This window comes from Moschus berezovskii, chromosome 21, assembly GCF_049115385.1.
Source record: "Moschus berezovskii isolate FMDL1 chromosome 21, NW_MosBer_1.0, whole genome shotgun sequence".
In the NCBI taxonomy this organism is placed as follows: Eukaryota; Metazoa; Chordata; class Mammalia; order Artiodactyla; family Moschidae; genus Moschus; species Moschus berezovskii.
The window spans coordinates 24,165,718-24,182,109 of NC_142480.1; the positions used below are offsets into that span (position 1 = coordinate 24,165,718).

The 16,392-nt window shown below is 35.3% G+C and overlaps 1 protein-coding gene across 4 annotated transcripts in view; it reads left to right on the top strand.

Annotated features, from left to right (window-relative positions):
• The window catches only part of RALGAPA1 (Ral GTPase activating protein catalytic subunit alpha 1), a 207,309-nt gene that overhangs the window by 103,805 nt on the left and 87,112 nt on the right, over nt 1-16,392 (top strand). For all 4 annotated transcript variants that reach the window (XM_055418250.2, XM_055418252.2, XM_055418251.2 and 1 more), the window contains 9 exons: nt 1,528-1,652; nt 2,605-2,821; nt 4,080-4,256; nt 5,935-6,087; nt 8,325-8,518; nt 8,748-8,846; nt 9,503-9,658; nt 10,999-11,127; nt 12,464-12,589. In XM_055418250.2, coding sequence (XP_055274225.2) covers nt 1,528-1,652; nt 2,605-2,821; nt 4,080-4,256; nt 5,935-6,087; nt 8,325-8,518; nt 8,748-8,846; nt 9,503-9,658; nt 10,999-11,127; nt 12,464-12,589 — 1,376 coding nt within the window. The remainder of the gene's footprint in view (nt 1-1,527; nt 1,653-2,604; nt 2,822-4,079; nt 4,257-5,934; nt 6,088-8,324; nt 8,519-8,747; nt 8,847-9,502; nt 9,659-10,998; nt 11,128-12,463; nt 12,590-16,392) is intronic.

A 16,392-nucleotide genomic window follows, 5' to 3' on the forward strand; every position in this document is an offset into this window, starting at 1 on the left:
AACCTCTTTGCTGCTGAACAAGATAGAGAAGAGGGGATACAGGAAAATTTAATGACCTTCCAAAGACTATCTAAATCAAATGTTTTTAGTGTTTACTACATTAACTTGAAATTAAGTTTACTGAGGAGTTGGAATACTTTCTTCCCTTGCTCCCCTGATAGTTTACATTTAAAAGGATCCCAGCTCTATATAATTGGTTTCATTTATTTTGACTGCTAATTTATTTAGTTTTATTTTTTCTTGTAGAAAATTATTTTGACATTATATAACGTAATGGAAATCAGGGTCCTACAATGAACACCAACATTTTTAGTTAATTGTTATTGAAGAGGAAATTATTTCTTAAGCCTCAAGGTGTGCTTAGTTACTTTCATGTACTCCATTTCCAAATAAGCTGTAGGCTTTTTAGTTTTGCATTCATTTGTATAGAATGCAAGTCATATCCTTAAAACACATTACTTTTTTCTGAGATTTTAGATGTGCATAAAGGTTTCATGATAGGCAGTCATGATTTAGATATGGAACCTCTATGGACAGATTACAGAAAGCAAGATTATGATAACTGTTTTATCTTGATTCAAATTTAAAATAACTGTTCAGTTATAGAAAATTAACTTTCAGCAGTAAGGTAGGTTTTGATTTTATTTGTTTAACATGGTTTTGTTAGCATGATTAACAGAACGCTGCATCTTGCACTGAGCCATTAATGCCACTTGAGGGCAGTATTTGACAGCTTAGCAAAGCCTGGCCACGTAGTATAAAGATAATGGTATTTCACAGTGAGTTCCTGACCAGTATATTTTCTTAACCTGAAACGCTTTGAAGTTCATTAGGAATATTAACAGTGTTGATTTCCTTTGGTTGTGGAGAAATCTCCTTTTTAATGGCATAAAATAAGTAAATGAAATAAGTAAATATGTTACTTTCTGTCAGTTTCCCAAGTTTTAAAATGTCCATGTTAATGTAAATCACAATATAGTCTGTAGTCTCAAAAAATTCAAAACGACTATTGTTTTTTTGTGTGTGAAAATCTTTTTTCTTCAAACAATGAAATTAGATTTTGTAGTGAACAGAAACAACATTATGTCAAGATCATAGAATTTTAACTTATTAATATCTTAACTTAAAATTCAGGGGATATATTCCTTGTAAGTAATCTTTGGGGAAGATGGATTTCTAAATTATTAAGGCTCCAAATAGAAGCATAGAGACAGGAAGAAAGAAAAATATACCAGTTTCTTTATAGACAATATTAACCTAACTCCCAACTAGTGCTTATCTATAAGCTTTCTTGCTGTTTAAGGTTGTACTGAAGATTGACTAACATCTGCTTAGTTAAATAAAGTAAATATCAATTTACTAATTCTTAAAATTAAATCTAAAAGGAGAAAAATTACTCTTAGATGCATGTTTGGCGAATAATTGATATGGCATAGGTAATTTGTTGTGGCTGTTTTTGTTTGTTTTAAATTTAGGAAATGTAGTTAAGTCTTTACTCACTATATATAGTTGTTTATTTGTTTTTAGTCAATAAAGAGGACATGAGCACAAAACTGCCCCCTCTTAATAGTGATATTGGCAGCAGCAATGCTAATGTTCCTGATCTGATGGATGAGTTTATAGCAGAACGACTTCGAAGTGGTAATGCCTCAGTAAGTGTTATTTTATTTATTTGTTTTTAGAGAGGAGGGTAGAGGAACTAAAAGATACATACCTTTTACATATATATGTGTGTGATACACATGTGAATAATTTTATTCCAATCAGCCTTCACCCCAAATTTAGGCCTTTTTTTAAAATTAAGATTTTTAAATTATATTTTTATAATACTCTTTATCCAAAGACATACAACAAGCAGGCTTTTAGTTTTGACCAGAGTGAAAGACTGGTATACCTGTTTGCTCAGCTGCTGCATTATAAGCCACTACCTTGCTAGCTCTTTGTTTTTCATATTTGCTCTTAGGGTGCTCTGATGCCTGCTGCCAGCCCTCAGCAGGAAGGATAACAATAGAGGTCTTCTGGCCCAATTCCCACAATTTAAAATATAAATATATGTGAAATTATATAGATAAACATATGTGGAGTTGCTTTTTTTAAAAAAGAAAACTATTTCACTTGGATTTCCGCTATCTTCAGAGAGTCTGCAGCTCCATTACATTTTCCTTTCTTCTTAAATTTTTCTTTATTTTGGCTGCACCGCACAGTTTGCGGGATCTTAGTTCGCCAACCAGGGATGGAATCCCGGCCCCCTGCAGTGGAAATCTGAAGTCCTAACCACTGGACCATCAGGGAATTTCCTCTTCCATTGGCCTCTGTTTTGTCCGTTTGAATTTCTTAATATTCACTCCATGGGTCATTTTAGGTCTTCAGAGTCTCAGGCCCAGCACTGTATGATATCTGACCCTTTGATTTAGGCAGACCAACAGTGCTTCAGGCTCTGGCTCCATACAGTTAACGTGGACTCTTCAGTTAGTGTCCCCTCCCCCCCCACTTCATGCCCTAAATTTCAGTATTTATTGTGATGATTATCTTGGAAATTAAAGATTTCACATGCTTAATGAGAATTAAAAACAATTTTTTTAACGGTAAAAATTTTTCTTTTAGACTATGACACGAAGAGGAAGTAGTCCAGGTAGCCTCGAAATTCCCAAAGACCTCCCTGATATTCTAAATAAGCAAAACCAAATGCGTCCTATCGATGACCCAGGTGTACCCTCAGAATGGACTTCTCCTGCCAGTGCAGGGAGCAGTGATCTTATCAGCTCAGATAGTCATTCGGATTCTTTCAGCGCTTTCCAGTATGATGGCCGAAAATTTGACAGCAAGTATCTTTTTACTGCTTGAGCAATATGGTTTTTTGTTAACTTGTTTTCTGTTCGAGACTAACTTATGGATTATATAACCATCTCCTTCTTCTCTAATGTTGGTTCCTATATAAGTATTTTGATTTCATTTTCAGTGAAACTGTAAGGATTTTGGGGGAGTCACTTCAAGTTGAGACTACTTTGTTTTGCCAACTAAAGGCATTAAAAAAAAATGAAAAACACTTTTCTTTCGCAAAACAAATGGTATCTTAAGGCCAGAAACATAGAAGAAGAAAAAATTAGGATGGACTTGGTGTTAGAATAAGGGACAGTCATGCTTATGAGAGGGATTATTTCATGCGGTCATTTTGGGACCACTATCTAGTCATGGGGGCTTTCCTGGTGTCTCAGACAGTAAAAAATCTGTCTGCAATGCAGGAGACCTGGGTTCAGTCCCTGGATCTAGAAGATCTGGAGAAGGGAATGGCCACCCACTGTAGTATTTTTGCCTGGAGAATCCCTTGGACAGAGGAGCCAGGTGGGCTCTAGTCTCTGAGGTCACAAAAAGTCAGACATGACTGAGTGACTAACACTTAACATCTAGTTACGGGTACAGTTACATTCAATGTTACATTATCCAGAACCTTACTTGAATAATCATTTCATGTTAAAGTGACATCAGTGATGTTACTTGGTGCTGTATTACTACCACATAGCTTTTCTGCTATAATTGTGTATTACACTTGGCTGTCAGTGAAGGATACCAGCATTTAAAAGAAGAGAGTCAAAATCTTGGGAACTAAGTTTATGAAGAGCTGGGAGATTCATTGGAGAATTATATTTCTTGCCCTCATGGATTATATACTACTCTATTCTTGGACTGGAAATGAGTTTTAAGAGAAAAATTACTTTTACCACATATGTACCATTTTTATGATACATATCTCTGTTCTAGAGATTCTAAAACTTGAAAAGCAGTTAGCTATATTTCCATCTACCAGAAAACATGGATAAGAATAGTGATGATTTGTGTTTCTGTCCTTTTATCATTATTTTTGTTAATAATAGGCTCTGAAGATCTTTAAAAATTTGTTTCTAATTACAAACTTCAAAGTGTTAACATTGTTTACACTTGCCTGAATGGTATGTAAATATGAAGTAGATTTAGGGGGATGTTCATATTTAATTATTTTGATAAAGTAGCTCTGTCTCTTTTGTAAATATTTTTGTTTTGTAATCAGAACATCTGTTCACTAGCATGTCGTCTTCCTGTAGATTTTGGTTTTGGAGCTGATACTGGGAATGCATCCTCTGCTGACATGGATTCAGGTTCTGGCCATTATCAGAGTGCCGAAGAGCAAGAGGTGGCTAGTCTAACCACACTACACATCGACTCGGAAACTAGCAGTCTTAATCAACAAGCTTTCTGTACTGAAGTTGCAACGGTTACTGGTAAAGTTACTCAAGGGAATGTATTCCTTAAATGCATTTTTTTAAGCCACCAAAGAACTTTTGCAGGCTTTTATTTGATAGATTTTATTTATTACTTATTACTCTTTAAGTGTTATTTTTTTTCCCCCACTCATCGTTATGTAACAATGGAGAGAAAAAGAAAAAACATTAGCTTTGGAGAACTCTATGAACTCCTAATATCATATGCAAAATTTTATAGATGTTTGCACCAGAGCATTTCCTGCAGCAATTTTTAAATAAATAACCAAAAAATGTTAAGGGGCACTGCACTTTTTCAGTGATTTTCAGAATTAGCCTAGATTTTTGTAGATTTCTTTGGTAAAATATTATTGAAAAGATAAACCACACCGCCAAAAAGAAACTATTTGTACTAGTACTCTGTATTTATACAGTCAATTATGAATTTCAGTAACTTTTTATGTGTGGTTAAACCTGACAATCATATGACACGTGGGGTCTAAGAAATTGAGTCATGAAAGGTGTCACTTTATTCCAAGAGCAGTACAGTGACCAGAGGAAGCCTGTGCAGCCTGTGACACGTATTCAAGGGTTCCACTGTCTTATCCAAATTCACTCTGGTTCCCACTGTAGTTTGATGCCCTTTTGATGGATGATAGGTGAAATATCTGCCCATTGCAGAATGAGGGCTGAGTGGAAGACTGGAGCCAGTTAGGTTGGATCCACAGTTTGATTGATGGAGAATTTAAATTACTACTGAAAGAGAAATACTAGAAAAAGTTCTTATTTTACAATAACACCTTTTACTTTAGTTGCCCTGAAACGTAAATTTAGATGAGAAGATACTCAGCATTACAAGTAATCAGGGAATATAAATAAAATCCATGAGATACCGCTATACATATAATAAATCAGCTCAAGTTAAAAAATAAAAACCCTGACAGTACCAGTGTTGAAGAGAGTGTGAAGCAACTGCAAATACATTACTAATTGGAGCACTAAGTGATATGGCCACTGCAAAAGCTTGGTAGTATCTTTTAAAAATAAACAGTACATTTACTATATGACCATCCCTAAGTATTTATTTCAGTTGTTTATATGCAAACATTCATAACAGAATTATTCATAGTAGCTAAATTGAAAATAGTCCAGATATCCATTAACTAGTGAATAAATTATCAAATTGTAATGTATTCATTCATTCAGTATTCATTGAAATTGTACTCAGCAATTTTAAAAAAAATGCTTATATTTGCAAAACCATAGCTGGCTCTCAGAAATATGCTTTTAAATGAAAAACGTTGAAGCTAGCAATGGTAGTGGCGTATAGCAATAAGGAAGTTTCTCTTCCCCTGAATCGCGCCAAGCCTGAAGTAAATGAAATAAAGTAGTGGTGGGTACCAGAGTTTCTGTAGCCGGACCAGGAATGGGAGTAGACATTCTTGCTTTCACTGATGGTCCCTGTTAACTGGTGAGTCCAGTTCTCATTCCACACTAGTCCCAAGGTAGACATGGAATGAGACTTCTAGATATGAATTTTGTACAGTATCATGATTTTATTGAATTCTTCACCCAGTTTATAATTATTTTACCTTTTGATATTTTCAATTTGTGTTTTATTTGGATTTTAAGCATTACATCTTAGGTTGAGGGTATTAAATATACTCTTTCTGGTAATTTTATGAAATTATATTTACAGGTTCAGAAAGTGCCTCTCCAGTCCATTCAGCTCTGGGATCCAGGTCACAGACACCTTCTCCTTCCACACTGAATATAGATCACATGGAACAGAAGGATCTACAGCTTGATGAGAAGCTCCACCACTCTGTTCTTCAGACACCAGATGACCTAGGCAATATTTAAAAATTGGATCTTTGCCATTTTTTTCTTTTGGGAGCATTAGTGTCAGGAGATCTTGAATAATGCATCTTAAATTTGATTATGTATTTTATATATGTTATATAAGTATTATTGTAAGTCTTTTAAACTGTTCTGTCTTTGGGAAATTTATTGCTGTAACATTTTTTCCGTGCCCTTAAAGATATTTACATGCTGATTTTTGTTATTTGATATTTTATTATAAAGTAGGCATTCCAAATGAAGTATTTTTATGCTTAAGCAAATGTTTAAAAGTGACTGGGAAGCCTTAGAATCTGGAAGTTAATAAAAAGTTATTTTTGCTGTGCCATACATGATGTAACAAGTATCAGGATAAAAAATCATTTTGGAAATATGCTAAAAACTTTTTCCAAGGACACAGTTGATAAAAATATTTATAATGAATAATATAAAATACTAGTTTTCATTGGTGATGCAGCAAATTTACTCTTTGGCCAAAGAAAGAAATTTAAAACCACATGACTTCTCCCTCTCCCCAGTCTCCCGCCCTCTGCTTTCTCCTCTCCCCATTCCCCTCCTCCCTGCTTCCTCCTCTCCCCATTTTACCACTGTATCTTTTTCTGTACACACACACAGTCCCCACCGTAACACACCCACCCACAACCACCACCATCGTACCTGCCCTTTTTTTCTGAGCCATGTAAGAGCAAGTATCAGACTCTTTATATCTAAACACTTCAGCAACTATGTCCTAAGAATAAGTTTATACTTCCTGAAAGATCGTAATATAAGGGCCACATTCAGGATATTTAACATTGATGTATTACTACAATTTTAGTCTATGGTCAGTTATCCTCAGTTGTTCCAGTTATAGCCTTCGTAGTTACAAATCAGTTGATTTATCACTATATTATGGAGGTTCTGTAGAACAGAGAAGATGTTAAGAGTGATGATTAACTCTAGTGTTTTTTAAAAATTTCATCTTAGTGAATTTACACTAGAAGCGTGTTTTTATTATTATGGAAGATTAGTAACTTTTTAATAATATATTCAGTTATTGCACACGACATGCAAAGAGGAAAAAGTTAAACATTAAGCATAAAGGATATATGTCTACTACATATGACATTGTAAATTATCAGTACATTGAGATATTATCAAGCAGGAAAAACCTTCACTGACTTTCTAATGATTTTCCATTATATATGTTGCGTAGGATAATGACTTTTTTTAAGCTGGAGATCTATAATGATACCTACGTAAACTATTTTATAGATGAGCTGTAGTCTTAGATTATTGAATAACTTATACAATATCACATAATTAGTGACAGAAATGAGACTAGGACCCTAGGTTACCTGTAGGTCTTATATATAATCATGCCAATATTCATAAAAGAAATTTAATTATGGAAATTTTAGATTATGGGTTTTTTTTCATGCCATTGTGATAATCCCTTTTGATGCTAGACTTGACTTAATTGTGAAATACAGAAATATTATTCTTCGAAAGTTTTAATTACAAAGAAACAAGCTTAGGAAGACTTGTTTCCTACAGGATTTGCTTTCAGCCTGAGATTTTCTGTTAAATTTGATGAGGTAACTTGAAATAGCTATTAGATGAAAGAGAGAGTACATACTTATAAGTAAGATCCTTATTTCAAAACATAAATTTCTCCATCTTGTATCTGTGTCATTTTCTCCTTAGGTAAATCTTGATAGCAACACTTTTGAAGAAGTAATTATCATAATAAGTGAAAGTCACTCAGTCGTGTCCGACTCTGCGATTCCACGGACTACACAGTCCATGGAATTCTCCAGGCTAGAATACTGGAGTGGGTAGCCTTTCCCTTCTCCAGGGGATCTTCCCAACCCAGGGATCGAACCCAGGTCTCCCGCATGGCGGGCAGACTCTCTACCAGCCGAGCCACAAGGGAAGCCCAAGAATACTGGAGTGGCTAGCCATTCCCTTCTCCAGGGCATCTTCTCAACCCAGGAATTTAACTGGGGTCTCCTGCATTGCAGGTGGATTCTTTACCAACTGAGCTATGAAGGAAGCCCATATTGTCATAATAAGGAATTACAAACTAGTGAGGTTTTGACCTTACCAGGAAAAAATAACGCTAAGACATATTGATATTTCTTTATTCACTTTTGTAGATACTTACGATTATTAATTTGACTCCTAAGTATTTTTTTGATCAATTCTCTGGAAAAATGACTGACACTTATGTATTATTTTTTTCCATAGAAATCAGTGAATTTCCATCTGAATGCTGTAGTGTGATGGCAGGGGGCACTCTTACAGGATGGCATGCTGATGTTGCTACTGTAATGTGGCGAAGGATGCTGGGTATTTTGGGAGATGTCAACGCTATTATGGATCCTGAAATACATGCTCAAGTTTTTGATTACCTCTGTGAACTTTGGCAGAATCTAGCTAAGGTAAAAAGCGAAAGCTAAAAAGGGAGAAGGAAAGATAAAGTGTTAAGAAGTATAGAAAAAGCCTAAGATAACATTCCCTCCCCATTCCCTTACTACAGACCGATGCCTTAACCATGATTGAATATATAGTTGGTGGTAGGAAGTAGATCTCAGGTTTAAGGTAAGGTGAACCAGAAAAGAGAACACTTTTCATGTCATAGATTTGTTGCGTTTTATTTGAAAATTACAGATTAGAGATAATCTTGGCATTTCAACTGATAACCTGACCTCCCCTTCTCCACCGGTTTTGATTCCTCCACTGAGAATTCTTACACCTTGGCTTTTTAAGGTAAGTTTAATATATAAAATATTAACTTAAAAATTGCATTTAGTAAATAAGTGTGTAATCTCAAACATTTGAGAGAAAAAAGACTGTTGTGTAGTCTTCTAGAGCACTTAATTTTGTTTTGTGTTTTTGCATTTTAAAAATTGTTTCATTGAAGTATAATTGATTTACAATGTTGCGTTAATTTATACTGTATAGGAAAGTGATTCAGTTATGTGTGTGACACATTCTTTTTCATGCAGTTTTCCATTACAGTTTATCACAGAATATTGAATATAGTTCCCTGTAAAGCACTTAGTTTTTAACTAGCCATTAGGGGTTATGTAGAGAGGAGTGGGCCTAGCAAAATTATTATTTAGGATGCATCAATTTTATTACTGAAATAAAAACGAATATAGAAAATTATATTATTATATTTAAATGAAATGTAAACCTCAATTTTCTGTTATAGAGATTGCTATGTACTTTTAAGGAACTGATTCTTTTAAGTATTATTTGATATGTTTGGTGCATTTCCCTAAGTGAAACAGTGTGTAGTTATTCACAGCTACATTGTATAATTTTGGTAATAAAGATAACTAGTAATTCTGAATTTTGGTTCAATAAAGAACAAATAGTCATTGGTTTTGAGTATTGAAAGCAACATCTTTTAATTGTAGGCAACCATGTTAACTGATAAATATAAACAAGGTAAATTACATGCCTATAAACTTATTTGTAATACAATGAAAAGAAGACAAGATGTTTCTCCAAATAGAGATTTTCTAACACATTTCTACAATATAATGCATTGTGGATTACTTCATATTGATCAGGTAAATATATGTACTTTCTAAGAAATTGCTTTATGACTTTATCTTTGATTTTTGAATCTGTTTAGCTCTTGACTTTCAAGGTGTAGAATTAAAAAGCATTCCTTTATGTGAGTAATTTATTTACTGATTTCTCCTATTCATAACATCATTTATCCTAAAAAATGGTTTCAAAACAAGCTATTGTAATTGAGAGATTAACTTGATTATTAAGTGCATGTTTCTTCTAGTGTTATACCAGCTAGTTTGTTTTTGAAGAGCCATCCTTTGCTTACATTAAGAGCATCTTCCTTTAATGTCCTAATATACGACTAAGCGCACACACGCATGTGCTTACATCTTCCCCGATAGCTCAACGGGTAAAGAATCCACCTGTAATACAAGAGACACAGAAGATGGCAAATTTGATCCCTGGGTCAGAAGATCCCCCAGAGAAGGAAATGGCAGCCCACTCCATCATTCTTGCCTGAGAAATCTCATGGATAAAGGAGCCTGGCGGGCTACAGTCCATGGGGTCACAAAGAGTCGGACATGATTGAGTGACGAAGCACACACATAGCTGGCACTTAAGACTGAGGATTTGCTCAGCTCGTCATGCAGTGACCAGATTCTAAGACTCAGTACATCACTTGCAGTTCATTTAAGGAACATTAAATTAATATAAAAGATGATTTATCTTTCTGAAAAGTGAAAAAACTTCTTGTGTTACTTTGAAATAATTACAGTGTTTTACCTTATACTCTTAATTATGGATAAAGAGCTTCATTTAAGGTAAATTGGATTGTGTAATACAACCTGGTGCACTTCATATTCATGGCAAATTCCAAAGGCAAAATGAGTGAATAACCAAGTTAAGAATGTTCCCTCAAGAATGCCTAAGTCTAGATTTTTGAGGCTAGATGTCTATCATCAAAGGGCTTCAGTTTTTCTAAAAAAGAATTTTCCAAGTTGCCACATAGCAGGTTATACAGCTCCAGACATCAAAGTGATCTCATGGAAGCAAGTAGGAGGCAGGAGGAACTACTCTGCAGTTAAGTTTTACAACACATGGGCCTTAGATTTTTAACCCTGTGAAGTGAAGAGCCTTCTAACTGACTCTCCAGGGTTGATGTCAGTTAAAAAAAAAAAAAAGTGTTTTACGTTTACTTTCCTTTGACGAAATATAGTACTAAGCATGGATTATTTAGAAGAATTAAAATTAGTCTTTCCTATTAGGCAAACACTTATAGTTATTACTTGTTTTATTATTTCATATCTTATCTATATTTAAGGATATTGATTAGCTGATACTCAGAATTACATTTGTGATTTTTTTTTTCTCTCCTCCTTTCTTTATTCCTAAGGATATTGTCAATACAATCATCAAGCACTGCTCACCTCAATTTTTCTCACTTGGTTTGCCCGGTGCCACAATGCTTATTATGGATTTTATTGTAGCAGCTGGTAGAGTGGCTTCTTCAGCTTTTCTCAATGTAAGTTTTTATTTCCTATCCTTCATAATATTACAAATAGCAGTTAACCAAGATGCAGCTAACAAAGCAACAAAGGAAGAGCCATTGTTGATAAAATATGACAAGTTAATGTTCAGGAAAATATATAATTTAATTAGAATTGAGCCTCATTTTAGATCCCACACATATCATCTTCCTTTTGTTAATTCCCCCATCCCTAGACAGATTACAAGGTAATTTGATTAGGTGTTGGCTTTCTTAATTACAGTTGCATTCTAGTTGTGCCTTCCATTATGCCCCACATACCTGAACAAGTATTCCCAATTTTATTGTCCAGCTTTAAAAAAAACACATAGCTAATCATTAATTTTTTTTTCACTTTTGTAGTAAAATTGATTTTTAATTGAGATAGTGTTTGTGAGCCTACCATGTTCCATTAATGCCTCTGGCCTTGTGTCCATAAATCTAGATTATGTTTTAGATATGAAATGAGTTATTTTGTTGAAAATTAGAATACTCCATCACTTCTGTTACAGTATTTATTAACATAAGGAAACCCTTTTGGAGATAGATTCTTGTTTTATGTATATGGCAGATGTTTTATATTTCTAATAGATTTGTTTTAGCGTTTTTGTTAGGTGTGCTTAAACACACATCAATATGTAGGTATTTTAGTAAGTCAAGTATTGTATCAGTAGGTGGATGTTGATGGTTCGTGGGCATGCAAGAAGGCGGAAGAAAAATAAACATTCAGTGCTGATACTTAAGAAATGGCTTAATATAGCTAAAGAGAAAGGATGAAGAGTTACCTTCATCTTCAGTCCAAGCATAATTTTTAATTTTGTTTTTACTAAGTAGTATAGGTTGTGTTTTTATCATGTACATAATACCATAAAACTCATCTAGACTAGTGCCTGTTTCTTGAAGATACAGTGAACATTTTCATTCCTACTTTATTCATCCATAGGTTGTTACAGATGTAATATAGAGATATTGAGTCTTCTACTCATTAGAACAATCTATTACAATGCATAAGTTGCCTTTAAAATGAAAGTATGTTTTTCCTCAAAATTGGGTAATTTTACGCTGTTAGCTAAAACTGTATTCCTGTCTACATACTCATTAACTGCAGCCACATTTCTGCTTTTTAGCTGCTCTTAAGGAAAGCTCTGTTTGTTCATTGCATTTATTGAGAATAACAGTAGTTTCTGTGGAAAGTATAGGTGAAAACCTACTCTTTTTGTGTTCCCCTTTGCTTTTTGAATTTTGTCTTGTACTCTGACTTCCCTGTGTAATCTGATTAGGTAATAAAGTAATTTTTCTGATAAGTTAAAGATTTTTAAAATCTGATACATAGGCACCAAGAGTGGAAGCACAAGTTCTTCTGGGATCTTTGGTTTGCTTTCCCAACTTGTATTGTGAACTGCCTGCTCTCCATCCCAACGTCCCTGATATTGCTGTGTCTCAATTTACAGATGTTAAGGTAAGAAGTCAGAGACTAATTTATAATCATAGCAGTATATTCAGGAAAATTTGTATTCTTTATTTTCCTCTAGAAAGCCACACACTTGTTAAAGAACATGAGCCAGCTATACCCCTCAGACACAAAGGCTGGAACATTCATTAGGCACATAGCCTTTTTTATTTGTAACTACTCTGGAAACATTTTCTCACTATTGAATCCACTTATATGTCATTATCTTAGGATTCATTCATTCACTCACTGAACATTTATTGAAATCCTGAGTCAGATATGATGCTGCTAATATAAGGCTTCTAAGATTGATGGCACTCAGCCTGCACATTTGACTCTCTCCTTCTAGTTTGCCAAGGTGATTAATCAAACAATGTAAAGGAATATTCTTTTCTGCTCTAGGAAACTATGGAATTGGGGTGGGGATCCCATGTACCTGAAGTATTAACAGGCTTAAACAAGAGATGGTACAAAATTGAAGTGATGTTGGAGAAGACGCTTGAGAGTCCCTTGTACTGCAAGGAGATCCAACCAGTCCATTCTAAAGGAGATCAGTCCTGGGTGTTCATTGGAAGGACTGATGCTAAAGCTGAAACTGCAATACTTTGGCCACCTCATGCGACGAATTGACTCACTGGAAAAGACTCTGATGCTAGGAAAGGTTGGGGGCGGGAGGAGAAGGGGACGACAGAGAATGAGATGGCTGGATGGCATCACTGACTCTGTGGACATGAGTTTGAGTGAACTCTGGGAGTTGGTGATGGACAGGGAGGCCTGGCGTGCTATGATTCATGGGGTCGTGGAGAGTCGGACACGACTGAGCAACTGAACTGAACTGAACTGAACAATGGCAAGCCACTCCAGTACTCTTGCCTAGAAAATCCCATGGTTGGAGCAGCCTGGTAGGCTGCAGTCCGTGGGGTCACTAAGGGTCGGACATGACTGAGCGACTTCACTTTCACACATTGGAGAAGGAAATGGCAACCCACTCCAGTGTTCTTGCTTGGAGAATCCCAGGGACGGGGAAGCCTGGTGGGCTTCCATCTATGGGGTCACACAGAGTCGGACACAACTGAAGTGACTTAGCAGCAGCAGCAGCAACCTACTATAAATTCCCGTGGGTTTAACAGTCCTAAGAAGTTGTGCTTGTTATAGTAATTGACAAATGGTCTCTGTGAGCTGAGTTGGCCCTAGAATTAGAAGGAAAAAGAATGAAGACAGGACAAGACAGTAGCATTCTGTCTTCTTGAGAGTCATGCTGATGACTTTTTTAAAACATGTGTTTTCTGTGAAAAAAAATTTAAGACAAATTTTTGTCTGGAGTATTACATATACTTTCAATACCACCTTTATTTTTCTTTATCACACTTGTTATTTTTCAGTGTCTGATTTATACTTTAGACAAATAAACAGCCAAGGTCTTAGTTACTGCTACATCCTCAAGCTTACCATGATGCTTGGCATGGAGAATATACTCAGACATTTTTTAGACAAGTGAACTTTACTGAAACATAAAATCGTAGGGGCTGATGTGAATATGCAATGATACTTGATTGAAATTATACAAATTGACCTTTACTCTTTAGGGATGTAATGGCTTTGGTTTCTTCTACTTTCAGAAGATTCTGAAAATCAAAAATAATTTAAGAGCTTCAGTGTTCTTAGGCAGTTTTGAGTTTGTTTGAGCTTAGCTTAGCCTACTATATGTGATTTGCATGAACTGAATGGCCTTCTACTTTGTTGGCCATTGTATAGGAAGTATGGCTGAAGTGATTTAAAAAATAATAATAACAGCACTATTATATAGAGGGACTTCCCTGGTGGCTCAGATGGTAAAGAATCCACCTGCAATGCAGGAGACCTGGTTTGATTCCTGGGTCAGGAAGATTCCCTGGAGAAGGGAATGGCTACCCACTCCAGTATTCTTGCCTGGAGAATTCCATGGACAGAGAGGAAACATCCAAAGCTCTAGGGTTTAAATAATAGGTAACTTCCACCTACCTATTAATTCCTAGCCATTGGGCTAGATGCTAAATTCACAAAGGTAAGCAGAAGTTCACTCCTCTTAAGGACCTTACAATCTGTATATGTGATAAATCTTTAGTGAATGAAATACAAATTCTATTCCAGTTTCTATAGACTATAAGCCAGGAGACATTGGCACATATCCAGGGACATAAAACAAGATACAAAAATTTCATGGCCTAATGATATTGAAATCATACAGAATCTGTTCTCTATCACTGTAGAATTATGTTAGAAATCAATATCAAAAGATAATTGAAAATATTTTGAAGTGCAGTGTGACATTTACCAAGAAAGATATTTGACTTAGCCATTGAAAACCTCTAATTGAATGATTTTTTAAAAACACATTAACTATTAACTAGACCTTCTCCCCAAATACACACATTATCATGGTTTACAGTTTTTAAAGAAGCTTGCTTTTAAATGATAATTCTCAAAGTTTTGAAAAGTTTAAAAAGATGTTCATACCTTTTAGCTATTAAATCTGCTTTAATTATCTTTATGGTGAACATATTACTGCTTTTCTAATCAGGAAAAAAAAGCTGGCTTAAAACACAGCATTCTAAAAACCAAGGTCATATCATCCAGTCCCATCACTTTATAGTGAATAGAAGGGGAAAAGTGGAAGCAGTAACAGATTTTCTTTTCCTGGGCTCCAGAATCACTTTAGATAGTGACTGCAGCCATAAAATTAAAAAACGCTCCTTGGAAGGAGAGCTGTGACAAACCTAGACAGTATATTAAAAAGCAAAGACATCATTTTGCCAATGAAGGCCATATAGTCAAAGCTGTGGTTTTTCCAGTAGTTGTGTACGGTTGTGAGAGTTGAACCATAAAGAAAGCTGAGCACTGAAGAATTGATGCTTTGGAATTGTGGACTCTTGAGAGTCCTTTGAACTGCAAGGAAATTAAACTAGTCAGTCCTAAAGGAAATCAACCCTGAATATTCATTGGAAGGACTAACGCTGAAGCTGAAGCTCTAGTACTTTGGCCCTATGATGCAAAGAGTCGACTCTTTGGAAAAGACCCTGAGACTGGGAAAGATTGAAGGCAAAAGGAGAAGATGAGATGAGTGATTAGATAGCATCACCAACTTAATGGGCATGAATTTGAGCAAACTATGGGAGATAGTGAAGGACAGGGAATCCTGGCGTGCTGCAGTTTATGGGGTCACAAAGAGTTGGGCACGACTTAGTGACTGAACAACAAAATCAGGAAAAAGTTTTTGAACATATACATTCGGTGATAAATTTCCAAAAATATTTGTCTGCTATAACAAAATACTACAGAATGGGTAGCTTATAAGTGACCAAAATTTATCTCTCACAGTTCTGGAGGCTGCGCCTCAAATCAAGGCTCTAGCATAGTCACATTGTGGTGAAGGCCCTCTTTCTGGTTCTTAGCTTGTGCCTTCTTGCTATTTCCTCACAGAGTAAGAAGTGCTTAGGGAACTCTGTGGGAGTCTCTCTTATAAGAGTATTAGTCCCATTTATAGGTTCCACCCTCATGGTCTCAGTACCTCCTAATACCATCATCTTCAGGGGTTGGGATTTCAGTGTATGAATTTGCAAGGAGAGCACAAACATTCAGACCATACTATTGTTTTATTTATTTAGCTAATTTTATGAATAACATTGGAATATTTTTAAATTACGTACATAAGAACAAAAATACCTGTTTTATTTCTCTGTTGTATCCCTAGTGCTTAGTGCCTAGGCTATTTAATAAATATTTGCTGAATAAATGAATGAAATCTTAGTCATTGCTACTGTTTCTCCTTCATT